This window comes from Schistocerca americana, chromosome 7, assembly GCF_021461395.2.
Source record: "Schistocerca americana isolate TAMUIC-IGC-003095 chromosome 7, iqSchAmer2.1, whole genome shotgun sequence".
NCBI lineage: Eukaryota > Metazoa > Arthropoda > Insecta > Orthoptera > Acrididae > Schistocerca > Schistocerca americana.
This window is the reverse complement of record NC_060125.1, coordinates 35,707,300-35,728,127: the sequence shown is the minus strand read 5'-3', so window position 1 is coordinate 35,728,127 and position 20,828 is coordinate 35,707,300. Positions and strand designations below refer to the sequence as shown.

Here is a 20,828-nt window from a genome sequence, read left to right as displayed (position 1 = left end):
TATTTATGAAATCATATACTGCAGTTTCAGTAGATTTGTTGCTTCTGAACCCATGTTGTACTAAGCTTAGTAATTTTTTTTCCATGTAGTCTATCAGTTTTTTGAACATTCTTTTTAAAAACTTTAGAAAACCAGGATGAGATTGAGATAAGGCTTATATTCACCTTTTTGGAGACAGGAATTACTTTAGATAGTTTCAGAGCTTGAGGGGAAGTACCTGCCTGGAAAGAACAGTCACAGAGGTGAGTTAATGGTTCAGCAAGTGTGTGTACACAATTTTTGATGACAGCTGCTGGGAACCACCAACTCCAGTTGAATATGAATTTTTTAACTCTCTGAGGGCTTTTGCAACATCATTTTCAGTGACTTTGGTAATGACAATTGACTCTGCATGTGTGTGATGTTTTTGGTTTGCTGGTTGGTAGTTTGTGTTAAGATTATTTTTGACCAATTTTTCGGCTATGCTTGTAAAGAATTTGTTTAAAGACTTCACCACAACTTGGGTTTCAGATATAGATTCATTGTTGAGTTTGATTTCTATGTTCATGTGTGTAGCTTTGATTTCCCCTCTTTCTCTTTTTATAATATTCCACATTGGTTTTACTTTATTGCTGGATTTGTTAATGTACTCATCATTTGCATCCTTTTTGCCTGTCTTATCACTCTTCTTAGGTTCAAATGGTTCAAATGGCTCTGAGCACTGTGGGACTTAACATCCGAAGTCATCAGTCTCCTAGAACTTAGAAGCAGGATTCAAACCTGCGATTGTAGCAGTCGTGCGGTTTCAGGCTGAAGTGCTTAGAACCCCTTGGCCACAATGGCCAGCATTCTTCTGTGGAGTATTCTTTTATGTTTGCAAGAGATTTTTATAGCTGATGTAATCCAAGTCTTGTTTCTCTTATTATTGTTTGTTCTTACTTGTTCCCCTATTATTTCTGAATCCAAGCTGTTGCTCCTCTAATTGATGTTCTAGAATTATCTGAAATATTTTTTCTGTGACCTTTTCCAGTATCTTAAGGGAGTATGATAACAGTGTGATTCCTCAGTAGTTGTTGCATTTCTTTCTATTACATTTCTTGAACAATTATGTTATAATTCATTTTCTCCAATCGTCCAGCACTTTTTTTTTCTTTCCATGTCGCCCCAAGAACCCAGTCTAACCATTGTATTCCATGGATTCCTGTTCATTTAATCATATCTACTGTCAGCTCATCTACTCCAGCCACCTTACCACTTTTCATCTGTTTCAGGGAATTCTCAGTTTCTAACCAAGAGATTGGATCCTTCTCCTCCTCTAATTCCATGACTTTGGTGTCATTTTCTTGTGCACCTTCCCCATTCAGTAAGATTTCAAAATAATTTTTCATCTCTTTTCTGATACCTTCTATGTCCCTGATAATGACCCCAAGCTCTGTTTCAGTTGCTTTTATGTCCTCTCTATCAGATCTGTTACTTTTCAATAACCCATATAGTAGTTTTTGGCTGCCTTTGCTATACTGATCTAGTTTCTGGGTGAATATTCCCTGACTCTTCTCCCTGGTTCTGATGTCTTTTTTCAAACACCATGTTTTTCTTTGCCGTATTACATTTTTTAATTGCGTCTTTTACTCTGTTGTTCCACCAATTAGTTTCTTTGTCATTTGACTTTACTCTTTGTTTTGCTGCATATCTGCACAGCACTATTAACTATAGATGTTTTAAATAGGTTCCACTCTTCCTCTACATTACCCCTTTCAATTTTTGGCAATTTTTGTGCTATTAGATTTTGTAAACTTTTCTTATTTTCTTCTTCTTTCAACTTCCACTCCTCAATTTTGGTGTTCTTTCTACAGCATTCATACTTTTCTTCTTATAATTTAGAGCAGCTGCTAATAACCTGTGGTCATTATCCAAGTGCTCACTTGGTATGACTTTAGTGTCCCTTACTTTTCCTCCAGTTAGTTTGTCTGTTATTATATAGTCTATATCTGTCTTAGATTGGCCATCCCAGCCATATACAGTAATTTTGTGGCTATCTTGTTTCTTGAAGAATGTATTATTCACTAAAAGATGATTCCTTATGCACAGATTTAGAATTTCTTCACCCTCAACATTTTGTCTTCCGTATCCAAAAGGGCCTGTCACCTCCTCATATCCATTTCTATCTGTGCTGATCAGAGTATTCAGATCCCCAATTATCATAATGTTATCTTCTCTTACTTGGTCTTCCAGTTCTTCAAGGAATTTCATTTTTTCTTCCTCACTTGCACCCTTGCTAGGTGCATACACTTGGAGTATAGTAAAACTATTCCTTCCCAAGTTCACTCGTGGTCTAATTATCCTTTCACTTACAAAGCTCACACCAGTAACTGTGTCAATGTTTTTGTGAAACACAAACCCCACTCCATTTTTTGCCTCTTTCTTGTGACCCTGCCAGTAGAGTTTGCACCCACCTCTCAGCACTTTAGAGTTTTTCCCTTCCACTTGGTCTCACTCAACCTAAGGATACGAATCTTTCTCCTCTCCATCATGTCTACAATCTCTTCAGTCTTTCCTGTCAAGGTTCCCACTCTCAACTTGTTTTTGTCTTTTTGTTGTGTTCTAGTTTTCTGTTCCTGTTTAGTGCATCTTCTTGTGTTCCTTGGAGGCACTAGACAAAGGAAAATGTATAAGTCATATTCCTTGACTTTACCAAAGCCTTTGACACAGTAGATCTCACAGTTCTGCTAAATACACTGGACACTGGATCCACTAGCAAATAAGGGGTAGGGAGTGTAGCAAATAATTTCTACCTGTAAACCTGAAAAACAGAATGCAACGGGTGGGGATCTCTCAAACCAACTCCAGTCTTACCTCCTTTCTAACCCAAAATATATTAATATTGGAGTCTCCCAAGAAAGTCTGCAGAGCCCAATATTCTTCTTGATACATATCAATGATTTACCCCAGTAGTCTAACACACTGAAACAGTACTATTTGATGTTGACAGTAATACTCTAATAAGTGATGAACTACAAAGTGTACAAAATGAAAAAATTGGAGAAATGCTCATTCATTTATGCAGGTGAATAGAAAACACCAAATTAATTTTACATGGAGAAAAGGTGACTCTCCAAAAGTCAATGATGAGCTCAAAGACTATGTATCAAGGATAAAATTTTACAGATGCGTATGACCCACAACTAAAGGAGGCTCAATGTGTTACTGCCCCCAAGAAGTGAATATTTCAGCAGTTTATATGCTTAGAATAATAAATTCGTTGTGTATAGTAGCTCATATACTAGAATAATATGTATTTCACTTGTTCATTGTATAATTAGTTACAGCACAACCTTCTGAGGAAGTATTGAGCAGAACATACTAACAGTCTGTAAGCTACGTCTAGCAAAATAGTGAGAGTCCTGGGAAGACAAGATATAAGATTTATTTTCAAATCTCCTAAGGAGATCAAGGAGATGTTATTAAGGACAGTCTCAACTTCAGGATTCCTGGGAGTTTCAATATCCCTTGAGGTTTTGGAAGCAATTACATTGGTCAGTTCATCCGCACCATTCCTGACCACTGTGCAGAACATCAATGACGTATAAAAATCAAGAACTGGAGAACTCTTCAGTTGCTGAGCACATCCTCACAACCAAACATAAAATACTCTTTGACAAAACAGAAGTTTTGTCCCAGGCTCTACATACTGGGACTCTGTAATTAAAGAGGCTGTAGAAATAAGAATGTGTGAGAAATCTTCAACCATGACAGTGGATACAATCTTAGTAGTGTACTGAAGCAAGCTCTTGATGCAGAGAAGAGCCAGAGATATTTGTCGCACCACCTGTGACAGCTTTACATAATTACCGACCAATCAGTAGCAGTCTGTGGGCTGACAGGTCACTGCAGCAGCAGTTTTGACAAACCAGTTGGTCCTGATGAAGATGATGGAGGTTACTGTTGAAAGTTCAATGTTTGCTCTGAAATGCCACAGTAAGAAATCTGTTTTATGTAACTTCATTTACAGCCTGTAAGCTGCAGAAAAAGGGCTGCACAAAAAGCAAAAAGAGAAATCACTGCACTGAATTGTTTAAATCTATGGGAACTTTCACTGTTCTATGTGAATACATTTTATGAACAGTGATCCACATAAAGAAAGACATCAACCAGTATGCAGCAGAAGAGATCTCTACATGAACACAGAACCAGATCCAGCTACCAGTTTTATCCTAGAAGGAGAAACAAAACAAAATCTCGATGTAGTGTGATAAAACAAAGTTTTGGTTCAGTCAGGTCCAACTGACTACCATGTCATCCTCTGTAACTAGCATTCTTTGGTAGGGTATGGAGAGACACAGAATTAGCATGCTGCTCTCACAGCCTTTGTCAGAGTTACTGGCCATGGAGCCACTAATTCTAATTCCAAGTAGCTCCTCAATTAGCATCGCAAGGCTGAGTGCACCCTGCTCCAGTCCTCCCACCAAAGAAATATCCCTGGTGCACCAGGAATTGAACCTGAATTCTCCACATAGCAGCCAGACATGCTGAACCCTGAGCTACAGAAGTGGACAAATTAGAATTCTGTATACAAGGGCTGATCAACAAAGACCGAGAAAGACTTACTTTTTTTCCATGCATAGTTATTACAGCATTTAAATGTTAAGCTTATTTTTTTCCATTGTGCTCCACTCCTACTTGAATACACCTTTATAGAGTCACTGCCAGTCTTCAAGCTTATGGTCCATGCCAGTCTATGTCAGACCCTTGAGAATCACCTCACTTTTCTTACACACTGTTTCAGAGTTCTCAAATGGAATGCCCTGAAGCTGTGTCTTTAGTGGTGTGGCATAAAGGGGGGGAAGGGGGGGGGGGTGGTATCACATAGAGTGCAAGATTGTTGGGACTATAAGGTGGATGCAGTACACACGTAATGTTGAATTGAGCCAAAAACTGATTTGCAACATGAGGCTGCTCATTGCCATGATGAAGTTTCCACTAAATCAAAGGAAGTTCTGGTCATTTCCTTGCAATATGCTTACTCAGTTTAGCCAGTACCAACATTTAGTATGCTGTTGTAACATTAGTGTGAGGAGGAACTGCATGCTGGTAAATCAGCAGAGAGACACAGCTTCTCATGACTCATCTGTATTCGCACAGACTTTCGTTCAAGAGTCAAAAAATGTGGCACTCAGTGGGCACAAACACGTCATGTGGAGATGATCATGCACAATCATAAAGACACTGCCATACGAAATCCTAAATACTTCACTGAGTTTCCGTAATGTAATCCGCTTGTCCTCATGGACAATCACAGCAGCTCTGTTGATATTGACTTCAGTCACAGCAGAAGCCAAAACACCAGGCTCACCTTACTCAAAACAGACATGTCGGCCTTCTTTGTAGTTCTTGAACCACCTAAACACTGTTGCACATCAATCCTGCATCCAGCCATCCTGATTTAGGCTTTCCGTGATTCCCCTAAATCGCTCCAGGCAAATGTCAGGATGGTTCCTTTGAAAGGGTACGGCCAACCTCCTTCCCCATCCTTCCCTAATCCGATGAGACCTATGACCTTGCTGTTTGGTCTCTTCCCCCAAACAACCAAACCCAACTGTTGCACAAGTTGGTGCATGTTCACTTTAGGCTTACTGCAGCATTTCATAAGTTTCAGTGACTGTTTGGTTCAAATGAACACAGTTTTATTGCGCTGTACTGCTCCTCCACGCATCAATTCTATATTTTGGTATGCTAAATTCGTAGAGCCTACAAAATAGAACGTTACTACCAACCTACTAATACAAGAGTGCTGTCACCCATGGACACTTAAAAAAAACACTTTTTTCAAATACTCATTGTACAGACCGGAAATTATCACAGAAGCTACAGGGAAAAAAAGTCTCCTGTCTTTGTTGATCAGCCTTTATAATGAAATGAAATTGTACAAAAAACTTCATTGTGGATGATCATCTCCATATGACATGTTTGTGCCCACTGAGTGCCACATTTTTTGGCTCTTGAACAAAAGTCTGTGTGAATGCAAATGAGCCATGAGGAGCTGCATCTCTTGAACAATAGAAAATCCAGGATAGAATGTAACAATATTATGAAAAGGAAAATTGCCACTCACCATAGAACATGGATGAGTTGCAGATAGGCACAATAAAAAGACTCTCAGAAATAAAGCTTTTGGCCAGTAAGGCCTTCATCAAAAATAGATCTCTCTCTCTCTCTCTCTCTCACACACACACACACACACACACACACACACGCACACAAATATACACACTAATACGACTCACACATACAACTGCAGTCTCAGGCAGCTGAAGTCACACTGCGAGCAGCAGCACCAGTACATGATGGGAGTGGCAACTGGGTAGGGGTAAGAAGGAGGCTGGGGTGGGGAAGGGGAGGGATAGTTGGGTAGGAGTGACAGCACTGAAGTGAAGTGCTGCTGGGGAATGCGCAGGGACGAGGTGGAGAGAGGGTAGGTCAGCTGTGTGCAGTCGGGAGGTCAGATGGTGGGCTATTGGGGGGGGGGGGGGGCAGTGGAAAAGAAGAGGAGCAAAAAGGCTCTGGGTGCGATGGTGGAATGAGGGCTGTACAGTGCTGGAATGGGAACAGGGACTGGATGGGTGAGGACAGTGACTAACAATGGTTGAGGCCAGGAGGGTTATAGGAACGTACGATATATTGCAGGGAAACTTCCCACCTGTGCAATTCAGGAAAGTTGGTATTTATGGGAAGGATCCATATGACACAGGCTGTGAAGCCTATGTTTAAAAGTGAAATACGTGTTTCAGGAATATCCCAAAGATTAGCTGTTAGAAAAAATGTGTGCAAACGCTGACAAGGATTACTTGAAATGATGAATTATGTTGACAATTATATTGATGATTAACTGCCATGATTAAGGTGCATCTTACAATACATCCACTAGAATAATAAAATATGATGTACAGACACCTAATATAGTAAAGCAAATAGTGCATGCATTTATGTATCTTTACTGGTAAGAATCAATAGGTTGTGTATCTGTATTGTGTAGATTTATATGTTGACAACATCCATACAACTCATGTTGTCTGTGGGTGAAAAAATAATTAATAAATAGGAAAAGGTTTAATTCCAGAAGCTCAGGACTATATTTCATATTATAACTGGAGATCAAAATTTACCGTACGAGGAAACAATACATACATTTCTATCGTCATCTCATTCCTTGTTATGTTTTTACTAAAAAGCGAAGAGAATAAGGATTGTGGGAAAAATTATGTACACTTACTTCACTGTAAGCAGTCACTCTTTTATAACATAGAACAGTGGTCACAGATTGATATGGTAGAGTATGCTTCAAAATAATGTAAAAAAAAGGATTCTACACAATGACATTATTCCTCCTAACAGGATAGCCAATGAATAGTGAATTCATCATATCCAGGAATTTTTCAAGGTTTCAAGAAGTCTGATCATCTGCCAAACTTCTACCAGGAACATCCCAGTTCCTGTCTCCATACATGGAAAGACTAAGCCACCAAACTACAGTTATTGTACCATATGACACTAAAAACAGTGTTTGAATTTCCGTTAACAGAAATATTTGTTCACAGTTGTCTGCAGCAACAATGTGGAGCCTTTTTGCTGTTGATATGAAGTATGCTTTAGAAGAACATGAGCAGCACCGCCTTTGCAAATCATCAGCATACATGAACTTACACTTCAAAGTGAAGTGGTTACACACTAATTATGTGAAGGATGTGCCTCCATATAAAGGATCGGTTCCAGAGTATCCAGCGTAAGTACATTATACATTATTTGTAGCAGTAAAATGACAGAAATATTTAAGGAAATTCTTTGTGAAGTGCTTTTATAGGTCTTCAATAGGTAAAGTGCTAACTTATAACATCCAGTGCATTCTCATCAAAGTTGCCAGAAATGTGTGCATGGGGTGTGCTTGCTTGTGTGAATGAAAATCTGTGTGTGTATTTCCTTTTCTGATGAAGGCTATGACTGAAAGCTATTGTGTAAGTGTCTTCCTGTTGTGCCTGTCTGCAACTTAACGTATCATCTTTATGGTAAGTAGCAGTCTACCTTTTGCTTAAATTGTTCATATTCCAACCTGGAGTTCCCATATTTTAAAATGCTAACTTAAATGTCATAAAATGGCTTGCATCCAAAACAAGTATAGGAAAAAGAAATACCCAAAAATGATCAATGAAGATTAATTTTAAGAATGGTGAGTTCTTTTAAGTGATCCATAGAGGTTAGTCTGAAATGAAATAGGAAAGTCACTTAATACTCTGATAAAGCAGTCTGTTCTCTCCAACCTGTGACACAGGGTCCTGAATGACTTTTCAGTTTTATCTCTGAATTAGCTCATTTCTCCCATCTTTTCCTCTCTTACACAGGACAAAGGAATCCACACTTCTGAAAGCTAGCATTTGTGCCTCATATTGTTTCTGTCTTGTCTGTTCCCTCCCCGTAAGTAAACTGTTTTCCATGTGCATTTGCTTGTAAGTGTACAATCAGCTCTGTTACACAGATGCTCATGTTCTCTTTTTTGTAAATTATTAGTTGGAGAAATTATATGTCATAATTCCATACTTCTACGGTTTTTATTTTGTATTGTAGTCACATAATATTGTGATTGATTAGATTTAAGTCATGGCAATATTGTTGCTGCCCTGGGGTGTTTGTTATTTGTTTGATGTTGTGGAGGTTTATCATTTAGTTTTTATTATTACTGAATTTTTGTAACTATAGTTAGGTACAGTAGCTCAGTGTTTCATTGGAGGTTTTCCTGTTGCTGTTTCTTATATGAAAAAAAAAAAAGAAAGAAAAACGATAGGACAAACAGTTTCATAAAAGGACTTTCTGCAGTGTTTTACCCTACTGTGCCATTTTCTAGGCTCTACAGCTCCAGATGGGACTAAACAGAACCATCTGTTTACCATCAACTTCTATCTCATAAGTAGTTCACAAACTAATTTTTCATTAATTCCTTGGTTGGATAGATTTTGTGCCTGTTACATTTCCATCTGAATTTTTAGACCACTTTTTGTGTAATATGTCCACTGTAGACTGCTCAACAAGGTTCAAGGTAAGAGTCCTGATGCAACATGAAAGTAAAACACCCTGGTTTAGCTCAGATGCTTTGCTAATATTTGCAGAATTGACTTGTGTGAGATAATACAAGGTGTGTTTTTTAAGTAAGGTCTGTTTGAACATAAGTACACAATGAAAGATTATTTCAAAAAAGTAAATTTGTTTTCATAAAGTACATACCTGACTCTGTTTTTCAACTTAGTTGCCAAGTTTGTTCAAACATGTATCATACCTCTCAACCAATTTTAATATACCCTCTTCTTAAAAACTTGCCTCCTGCTCCGATAACCAAGAATTCACTGCCGTTTTCATGTCATCATCATTATTGTAACAGTTGCCACTTAGGTGTTCTTTGAAGTGGAGGAACAGATGGTAATTGCTCGGCACAAGATCAGGACTGTAGGGTGAGTGGTCTGAAACTTCTCACTCAAAACTGTCCAGTAAATCACAGGTCTGACCTGCAGCGTAAGGTCTTGCATTGTCATGGAGAAGGACAATTCTCTTTGTCAGCATGCCATGACTTTTGTTTTGAATTGCTCTCTGTAGCTTTCTCAGGGTTTGGCAGTATGCTTCTGCATTGATAGTGGTTCCTCGTTGTGTGAAGTTGACCAACCAAACACCATGCTTATCCCAAAACATCAACACTATGATTTTTCACTGGGACAGTGTCTGTTTGCCCTTCACCTTTACAGGTGAAGGTCTCCATTCCACTACTTTCTAAAATATATTTTTTTTTGTAGTGGGACCTAAGTCACTGTTTACTGTTTTTGTTTTGTTTTATGTATTACCATAAATTCTAGCCAAAAGCTTGTAAAATTGACACGTTCCATATCCTGTGATACTGTCATAACATGGATCACCGGAACAAGAGATAAATAAATAAAATAAATAAATAAAAATAAATAAAATGTTGCTTCAATTCAGGTGTGATATGTGAAACCCATGTTTCATCTCCAGTTATGATCTGACCTAAGAAGCCATCACCTTCTTCATGACAATGAGTCAAGAACTTCATCACACATTCAAACCGTTGGTTTTTGTGGTCCTCTGTTAGGAGTTTCGGGACCCAACAGGAGCACGGTTTTCTAAACTTTAGGTGTTCAGAAACAAAGTTGTAAAGCACTGATCTCAACACATGAGGAAATTCATTTGAGAGACCTGTTATTGTGAAGCACCTTTTCTCACAAATCCTCACTTCAACTGAAGCCACCAAATTGTCTGCAATTAAAGAAGGGTGACCAGAGCGGTCCTCATCATGGACCTTGTCATGGCCGTCTTTGAATTCTCATAGCCACATACGCACATTGTTTCCACTCATAACAGTATCATCATACAATTCACAAATCTGTTGATGAATTTCTGCAGCAGACAGGGTCCTTGCTGACAAAAACCGTATCACTGAGCAAACCACACACGCTCCGGGCGAGTTAATAGTCTTAAACATTTTTAAAGCACAGAACAGAACCGTACATGTAAGCAGCAGAACTAAAACTGAGCACAGTTGTTCCCGAGGCTTGCTGGTATGCGTTGCAGGTGCTCATTGCAGTATGCGCATGAACTACTAGTGTCTATAACAAAATGGACCTTACTTAAAAAACATGCCTTGTATCTTGTCAGAGAAATTTTCATGTTGTCACTCCCTTCTTATTAAATGGCTGTCTCCAGTACATATAAGTTATAAACACATCTGTAACAGGCCTCTAATGGATAAAACAAGGTATATCTGTGTAACTATTTATGATAATATGACCACAAGTGACGAATGTCAATGCTGGCACAGGTTAGTTAATAGTTTAGGGTTGATGCTTGTGACTTGAAATTTCATTGGGGCCATTGCATAGGGGCAGAAAGGATTCCCAGTTGGATACACAGATTATGTATAAAAGAGAGGATAAGAGATGAAGATTTGTCCCCTTTTAGGTGGAGACTGAGGCTGTGAAAATTGAAATGCAACGGTTTCAGGGGTGTGTGTGGGGGGGGGGGGAGGGGGGGGGGGAGGGGGGAGAATGGGGTGTGGGAAGGGTAACAGCAAAGGTACTAAATGGGAATAGTTTGGATAGTTATGAGCAAAAGGACGAAAATTTAATTCATTATTATGCCACACAACAGCCAAATTTTTTTCTGAAAAATTTTGATAAAAGGAATGATTTGGAAATGTTACTTAACACTTACAATATGTGCTCCGTTGTTAATTTTCCCACCAGGATTACACAGGAAGGTAGTTCATTAATAGACAATATTTTTGTAAATGAACACTTAAATCAGTGATATAAATGTGTCTAGTAATGAACAGTCTCCATGACCATGATGCAAGACTGGTTAGCCTAGAATCTTACCTGGTTACAATGACTGTTCAATCGTCCAGTGTTTACACTCCTTACACCAAGCGAGGCATCATTTGATGTTTACTGGTGTGATGTGTGGCTTATGAGCAGCCGCTTGACAATGGAAACCACATTTTCTCACCTCATGCACAGTTGTCATAGTACTTGCAGTGGATCCTGATGCAGTTTGTATTGTGGGTTGGCAGGAGAGCCAACAACGGGTTACAAGAGGAAGCCAAAAGGCACGCGTTTTAGCTCACGCAGGCTGGTGTGAGTTCTGGAACAGGGCAAGGAAATTAGAATTTAGAAAAAACGGACGTAGCTGGTGGAATACTTAACTTTAATCCATAAATGGTGAACGTCTGTCTTGACGGTACATTATTACAGCATCAATAGTAACTGGTAATGGCGCCTTGCTAGGTTGTAGCAAATGATGTAGCTGAAGGATATGCTAACTATCATTTTGGCAAATGAGAGTGTATTTTGTCAGTGAACCATCGCTAGCAAAGTCGGTTGTACAACTGGGGCGAGTGCTAGGAAGTCTCTCTAGACCTGCTGTGTGCCGGCGCTCGGTCTGCAATCACTGATAGTGGCGACACCCGGGTCCGGTGTATACTAATGGACTGCGGCCGATTTAAAGGCTACCACCTAGCAAGTGTGGTGTCTGGTGGTGACACCACAGTTTGGAATTCCTATGTGATGGTCCGAATAGATGTCTGCCTATTACACATTATGACCGTCAACTGTCGGCGGTCTCGGTCCATCAACATACTAGGTCAGCCTGTACACTTCTGTGCTGTACATGTCCCTTCATGTTTCCACTTCACTATCACATTGGAAACAGAGGACCTAAGAATGTTTAGGAGTGTGAAAATCTCACATGCAGATGTGTGATGAAGTGACACCCAATGATCTGGCCACATTCGAAGTCCGTGAGTTGTGCAGAGCACCGCATTTAGCTCTCTCACGATGTCTAATGGCTACTGAGGTTGCTCATGTGGAGTACCTCTCAATAGGTGGCAGCACAATACACCTAATATGAGAAATGTATGTTTTTTTGGGGTGTGCAGATACTTTTGATCACATAGTGTATAATCTGTTGCTTTATCTCTTGAGTATATATGCCAATCCTCTTAGTTACTTCCAGGAAATAATTATTAAATACATTGCCCACCTGGCTAATATCATTTATTATTTGGTTGTTTCTTTAATAACAAAGTCCTTGCAATCCTAAACTGATTAGCTGGTGTTTCTTTTAGCTACTGCCCAAATAGACTTAATTTGACTATCTGAATTATTGGTTTGAGAAATTATATGGAGATTTTTTGGTCACATTTCTTAATACAATCAGTATTTCTTGTGATATGAACCCAGTCCAATTTCAGTGTTTGTCTCAACCATATCAAACAATTTACTTTCCCTAGCACACAATATTTTGATCCCTTTTATAATTCAGGGCTTTTTTGATGGCTTATTAGTACTGTATTTATTATTTTCTTGTGAAAGCAACTGTTAAACATTGATAGATGCCCACCTAAAAATATATTAAATTTCAAACTGACATCTGTCACATTGTACACATCTTTCCAACCAGCTTGCCACAATGTTGCCTTCCAGCTTTTTGTTGTCTGTTCATTGATTACTCTAACCTTTTTGAATGTGACCATTTCATTGTAACCAGGAAAGATTCTAGTATCACCAGTCGTGCATCATGGTCATAGAGACTATTCATTACTAGACACATTTATATCACTGATTTAAGTGTTCATTTACAAAAATATTGTCTATTAATATACTACCTTCCTGTGTAATCCTGGTTGGAAAATTAACAACGGAACACATATTGTAAATGTTAAGTAACATTTCCAAGTAAAAACCATTTATCAAAATCATTCAGAAAAAAATTTTGTCTGTTGCGTGGCATAATAATGACATAAATTTTTGTACCAATATGTGAAAGTTTCCCAATGGGGCTCTTTACAGTGAAACGATCACAAATGAGTTTTCTGGCAGCATTAGCTCATAAGCACAGGCTTTCAATTGTTGATCTAGGAATAACCTATTGATATGAATAAACATGAACTTCATATTATTTTTTATATAAATGACAACTCATGCTTTCTACGTAAAGGCTTACCTCTTACATCTGCAATCACAGGAATTCTACTACTAGCAATGGTGCCAATCTTATATTTTCATCAATCAGTTCTTTCCCCAGCAGCAACAGGCACAGCATCAACATAAGCTTTATGCAAAGTCAGCAGCAATCCAGTCAGCTCCTGGTTATGTTGACTGACAGTTTTGTTCATCGAGGATTGACTGTGCTGCTGCAGAACATCAGTAAAGTTAACATGTGTATGATGTTTTTTCATCTAGCTCCTCTGGGTGACTCCTGGTACTATATTCTCTATTTTTGGTCAGGATCCTGCTTGGTCTCCTGACTATCAATACCTGGTTCTCTTCATTCAGATCCCTAGTTGCTGCCTCAATATCGTCTACTATTTGGCCACAGTTAGTACCAAGTTTAACAATACTTGTGACCTGGTGCTCTGATTCTAGTTTTTTCTGAATGTGTTTGCCTATACCTCACCCATCACTGCTACCTAGCAGCAAGACTTTTCTTTTTCTACTCAGCTTAGTTTCCAATCTGTCTGTTAAGTTCTTATTGATTGTCTGCTCTGCACCACTTTCTTCTGCAGCTGAATGAGACTCTTACCCTTCAACAGGCTACACGTGTCCTTTTGCTCAGTGGTAACAGAACTATCCAAACTGTTCCCTTTTAGTACCTTTGCTGTTACCCTTCCCATGTGGGGTGATGAAACATGGTACACAATGTAGTGATCTGATGGCAGGGTGTAGGTATGGCGAATGCCCAGTGAATGTCATCTGCCAGCGTGTGTAGTGCAAACAGTAAAATTCGGAGGCTGTGGTGTTATGGTGTGGTCGTGTTTTTCATGGAGGGAGCTTGCACCCCTTGTTGTTTTGCATGGCACTATCATAGCTCAGGCCTACATTGATGTTTTAAGCACCTTATTGCTTGCCACTGTTGAAGAGCAATTCGGGGATGGCGATTGCATCTTTACATGATCGATCACCTCTTCTTAATGCCCGGCCTGTGGCGCAGTGGTTACATGACAATAACATCCCTGTAATGGACTAGCCTGCTCAGTCCTGACCCAAATCCTATAGAACAGCTTTGGGATGTTTTGGAACGCCGACTTCATGCCAGACCTCACTGACTGGCATCGATACCTCTCCTCAGTGCAGCACTCTGTGAAGAATGGCCTGCCATTCCCCAAGAAACCTTCCAGCACCTGATTGAACATATGCGTGTGAGAGTGGAAGCTGCCAAAAAGGCTAAGGGTGGTTCAATGCTATATTGAATTCCAGCATTACCGATGGAGGGAGCTAAAAAATTGTAAATGATTAATGGAAAATCTCATATGAGATGTGAAACAAAAACTAACAAAGAGATAGAGGGGCTGGCCAGTACTTACCTCAGCTCAGTACAGCCAACAGATACACATAAAACACATAAAACAGAACCGAAAATTTACGTTCCTAGCTTTCGGAACAAATGTTCCTTCATCGAGGAGGAGAGAGGGGAAAGAAAGGGAAGAAGGGAAAGGAGATTCAGTTACTCACAACCCAGATTATGAAGCAACAGGGAAAGGAAAATAGGGAGGGTAGCAAGAATGGAGGCATGGTTGTCAGAGGGAAGCCAAAGATATTCTACTGTAAGTACTGTGCCAGCTTCAAACCAAAGAGGATGCATACAGAAGAAAAGAGGTATATAGTATAAAGATAAACACAACTATGTAGGATGAAAAGATGCATGAATGGCACAAGAGGAAAGGGAAAGAGGAGAAGACTGAAGAGTAAATGGGATTGAGGTTGTTTAACGTAGGTTCAGTCCAGGGGGATGGCGGGATGAAAGGATGTGTTGGAGTGCAAGTTCCCATCTCCACAGTTCAGAGGGACTGGTGTTGGGTGGGAGAAGCCAAATGGCACATACGGTGTAGCAGGTTCCTAGGTCCCTAGAATTATGCTGGAGGGCATGCTCCGCTACTGGGTATTGGGCATCTCCTAGGCGGACAGTTCGTCTGTGTCTATTCATGCGCTCAGCCAGTTTAGTTGTTGTCATGCCGATGTAAAAGGCTGTGCAGTGCAGGCATGTCAGTTGATAAATGACATGTGTAGTTTCACACGTTGCCCTGCCTTGAATTGTGTATGTTTTACCAGTAGCGGGGCTGGAGTAGGTGGTTGTGGGGGGATGCATGGGGCAGGTTTTGCAGCGGGGTCGGTTACAGGGGTAGGAACCGCTGGGTGGAGAAGGTAGTCTGGGAATATTGTAGGGTTTAACAATGATGTTACGGAGGTTATCGACGAAAGGCAACTCTGGGTGGTGTGGGGAGAATTTTGTCAAGGGATGATCTCATTTCAGGGGTTGACTTGAGAAAGTCATATCCCTGGCAGAGTAATTTGTTGATGTTTTCGAGGCCAGGATAATATTGGGTTACAAGGGGAATGCTTCTGTGTGGTCTGGGGGTAGGAACATTGTTGTTGGATGGGGAGGAATGTATTGCTCGGGAAATCTGTTTGTGGACAAGGTCTGCGCGATAGTTGCGGGAGAGGAAAGCATTGGTCAGGTTATTGATGTAATTGTTGAGGGATTCGTCACTGGAACAGATACGTTTGCCACGAATACCTAGGCTGTAGGGAAGGGAGCGTTTTATATCGAAAGGATGGCAGCTATCAAAGTGAAGGTACTGTTGTTTGTTTGTGGGTTTGATATGGACAGAGGTGTGGATGTGAGCTTCAACAAGATGAAGGTCAACATCCAGGAAGGTGGCTTGGGTTTTGGAGAAGGACCAGGTGAAATTCAGATTCGAAAAGGAGTTGAGGTTATGGAGGAAATTAAGGAGTGTTTCTTCACCATGAGTCCAGACCACAAAGATGTCATCTATAAACCTATACCAGGCCAGGGGAAGCAGCTGTTGGGTCTCCAGGAAAGCCTCCTCCACGCGGCCCATAAAGAGGTTGGCATAGGACGGAGCCATCCTGGTTCCCATGGCCGTTCACCTGATTTGTTTGTAGGTCTGGCCTTCAAAAGTGAAGTAATTATGGGTGAGGATGAAGTTGGTAAGTGTGATAAGGAACGAGGTTTTTGGAAGATCTTCGGGTGGGCGTTGGGAGAGGTAATGCTCAAGGGCATATCACCAGTCCCAGTTCAGTCCTAAACCTCTCATCCAGATCCCTCTCTCCTCCAGAGACATCTGTTCTATCAAAAGGCTTAACCTTTAGCCCCACGCTTAAATTCAACCACACTGCCCTGGTTAAAGATCTCCTCTCATTCACCCGGAACCTCAACTGGAAATATCACTTCACTACCCAAACCCAGCCCCCAAATACTAGACCCAGTGTTGAACCCTGTTTAGAGCAGTTCCGACTGCCTTCTCAAAGGGATCCTCCTCCCCTCCCCCAAACCATCCCTTGCAGACATTTCAGGAATTCCTCACATCCAGTGTTGCCTCCCAGTCCTTCTTGAAGAACATCCCGACAACCCCCAACATCACCCCAGCTGAATCCCATACCATTAAGGAGCTGAAAATAGACCGCTCTATTGTCATCCTCCTGGCAGATAAAGGCTCCACAACTGTCGTACTTGACCGTGTGGAGTATGTGGCAGAAGGACTCCGTCAACTATCCGACACCTCAACCTACAAAGCTGTTACCCAGGATCCCATTCCCTCCATCCAGACTGAGCTGCAAAAAATCCTAAAAATCCAAGGTCCCTCACAAGGCCTCACAATGGCTTCCATAGACTTACTCACTCCACCTGAGCCACGTACCCCTACCTTCTACCTATTACCCAAAATCCACAAAGAGAACCATCCTGGCCGTCCCATTGTAGCAGGCTTCAAAGCCCCAACCGAACGTATCTCAGCTCTGGTAGACCAACACCTCCAACCTATCACCAGCAGACTCCCATCCTACATCAAAGACACAACCACTTCCTAGAATGCCTCAAATCCATTCCCACTCATCTCCCACCTGAAACCTTTCTTGTCACCATAGATGCTACACCCCTTTACACAAACATCCCACATACCCATGGTCTCTCTGCCCTTGAGCACTACCTCTCCCAACGCCCACCCAAAGATCTTCCAAAAACCTCGTTCCTTATCACACTTACCAACTTCATCCTCACCCATAATTACTTCACTTTTGAAGGCCGGACCTACAAACAAATCAGGGGAACGGCCATGGGAACCAGGATGGCTCCGTCCTATGCCAACCTCTTTATGGGCCGCATGGAGGAGGCTTTCCTGGAGACCCAACAGCTGCTTCCCCTGGCCTGGTATAGGTTTATAGATGACAACTTTGTGGTCTGGACTCATGGTGAAGAAACACTCCTTAATTTCCTCCATAACCTCAACTCCTTTTCGAATCTGAATTTCACCTGGTCCTTCTCCAAAACCCAAGCCACCTTCCTGGATGTTGACCTTCATCTTGTTGAAGCTCACATCCACACCTCTGTCTATATCAAACCCACAAACAAACAACAGTACCTTCACTTTGATAGCTGCCATCCTTTCGACATCAAACACTCCCTTCCCTACAGCCTAGGTATTCGTGGCAAACGTATCTGTTCCAGTGACGAATCCCTCAACAATTACACCAATAACCTGACCAATGCTTTCCTCTCCCGCAACTATCCCGCAGACCTTGTCCACAAACAGATTTCCCGAGCAATACATTCCTCCCCATCCAACAACAATGTTCCTACCCCCAGACCACACAGAAGCATCCCCCTTGTAACCCAATATTATCCTGGCCTCGAAAACATCAACAAATTACTCTGCCAGGGATATGACTTTCTCAAGTCAACCCCTGAAATGAGATCATCCCTTGACAAAATTCTCCCCACACCACCCAGAGTTGCCTTTCGTCGATAACCGCCGTAACATCCTTGTTAAACCCTACAATATTCCCAGACTACCTTCTCCACCCAGCGGTTCCTACCCCTGTAACCGACCCCGCTGCAAAACCTGCCCCATGCATCCCCCCACAACCACCTACTCCAGCCCCGCTACTGGTAAAACATACACAATTCAAGGCAGGGCCACGTGTGAAACTACACATGTCATTTATCAACTGACATGCCTGTACTGCACAGCCTTTTACATCGGCATGACAACAACTAAACTGACTGAGCACATGAACGGACACCGACGAACTGTCCGCCTAGGAGATGCCCAATACCCAGTAGCGGAGCATGCCCTCCAGCATAATTCTAGGGACCTAGGAACCTGCTACACCGTATGTGCCATTTGGCTTCTCCCACCCAACACCAGTCCCTCTGAACTGCGGAGATGGGAACTTGCACTCCAACACATCCTTTCATCCCACCATCCCCCTGGACTGAACCTACGTTAAACAACCTCAATCCCATTTACTCTTCAGTCTTCTCCTCTTTCCCTTTCCTCTTTAGCCATTCACGCATCTTTTCATCCTACATAGTTGTGTTTATCTTTATACTATATACCTCTTTACTTCTGTATGCATCCTCTTTGGTTTGAAGCTGGCACAGTACTTACAGTAGAATGTCTTTGGCTTCCCTCTGACAACCATGCCTCCATCCTTGCTACCCTCCCTATTTTCCTTTCCCTGTTGCTTCATAATCTGGGTTGTGAGTAACTGAATCTCCTTTCCCTTCTTCCCTTTCTTCCCCCTCTCTCCTCCCCGATGAAGGAACATTTGTTCCGAAAGCTAGGAACGTAAATTTTCGGTTCTGTTTTATGTGTTTGATGTGTATATATCGGCTGTACTGAGCTGAGGTAAGTACTGGCCAGCCCCTCTATCTCTTTGTTACTAAAAAATTGTAAGTCATTTTCAGCCAGGTGTCTGGATACTTTTGATCTCATAGTGTATGCAATGTGCAGTGCGTCATAAAAGCAGCCAAATCACAATTACCCTTTGCTCAACAAATAAATTAAGAATATAATAAACTCCTCCAAAACCAGAAACTCTTATGGAGCTGATAATATACTTAATATACTTAAATTTTGTTTCACAGATTTTAATTTTTATTGACCAGTTACACTGCTTACCTCCTTCTTGAAGGTACTGGTAAAGATTATGTATGCAAGACCCATAACATATCACTCTGAAATGAAATACTTAGTAAGTCTCTATTTTTTATTTCAAAAGGATGTCACCACATAATATGCTATTTTTCAATTCACAATCATAATCATACAAAATTTGAATGACAGAATATTTCCCTCTGGTGTCTTCTGTGATTTATCTAGATGCTGAATGTGATTGAAGCAACAATAATTAACAACAAATGTAAAGAATATGTGCTTATTCAGCGCATTCTAATGATTCCCCTCTAATTTGCCCTTCACATTCAAATAACTACAGTTCTATGTGTATTTTGCTTTCACAATGACAATCAACAAAAATCAATGGCAGTCACTATGTAATACCAAATTAAATTTAGATAAAACCTTTTTTTCTTATGGTCAGCTGTATGGTGCTTACTCCAGAGGAGAAACTCTTAAAATTCTATACATCTATACACTAAATCAGAAAACCAAGATTGCTGTTATCAACTCATATTATGCTAAATGTTAGGATTAATTAAAATTATTTTAAGTTAGTTCAATTATATGGCAAAGGGAATAGTCAAACATATTATTCATTCACATGATTTATTAATAAAATATATATATAGTTCATCATCAGTCTACAGCAATAAAAATAATGGAAAATTATCAGTTTGACTATCTTTCATTTTTCACATTTTTCTACAATCAATTCTAGATCCTAGACTACATACGTATCATCATTTTATATGTTGTTTGTTGTTGTTGTGGTCTTCAGTCCTGAGACTGGTTTGATGCAGCTCTCCATGCTACTCAATCGTGTGCAAGCTTCTTCATCTCCCAGTACCTACTGCAACCTACATGCTTTTGAATCTGCATAGTGTATTCATCTCTTGGTCTCCCTCTACGATTTTTACCTTCCACGCTGCCCTCAAATACTAAATTGGTGATCCCTTGATGCCTCAGAACATGTCCTACCAACCGATCCCTTCTTCTAGTCAAGTTGTGCCACAAACTTCTCTTCTCCCCAATGCTATTCAATACCTTCTCATTAGTTATGCGATCTACCCATCTAATCTTCAGCATTCTTCTGTAGCACCACATTTCAAAAGCTTCTATTCTCTTCTTGTCCAAACTATTTATCATCCATGTTTCACTTCCATACATGGCCACACTCCCTACAAATACTTTCAGAAATGACTTCCTGACACTTAAATCTATATTCGATGTTAACAAATTTCTCTTCTTCAGAAACGCTTTCCTCACCACTGCCAGTCTACATTTTATATCCTCTCTACTTCGACCATCATCAGTTATTTTACTC

At 40.6% G+C, this 20,828-nt stretch overlaps 1 protein-coding gene across 1 annotated transcript in view; it reads left to right on the top strand.

Annotated features, from left to right (window-relative positions):
• The window catches only part of LOC124622251 (protein unc-13 homolog C), a gene marked incomplete at its 5' end in the record, with an annotated part of 692,708 nt that overhangs the window by 509,039 nt on the left and 162,841 nt on the right, over positions 1-20,828 (top strand). Inside the window, one exon of the mRNA XM_047147909.1 lies at positions 7,572-7,756. Coding sequence (XP_047003865.1) covers positions 7,572-7,756 — 185 coding nt within the window. The remainder of the gene's footprint in view (positions 1-7,571; positions 7,757-20,828) is intronic.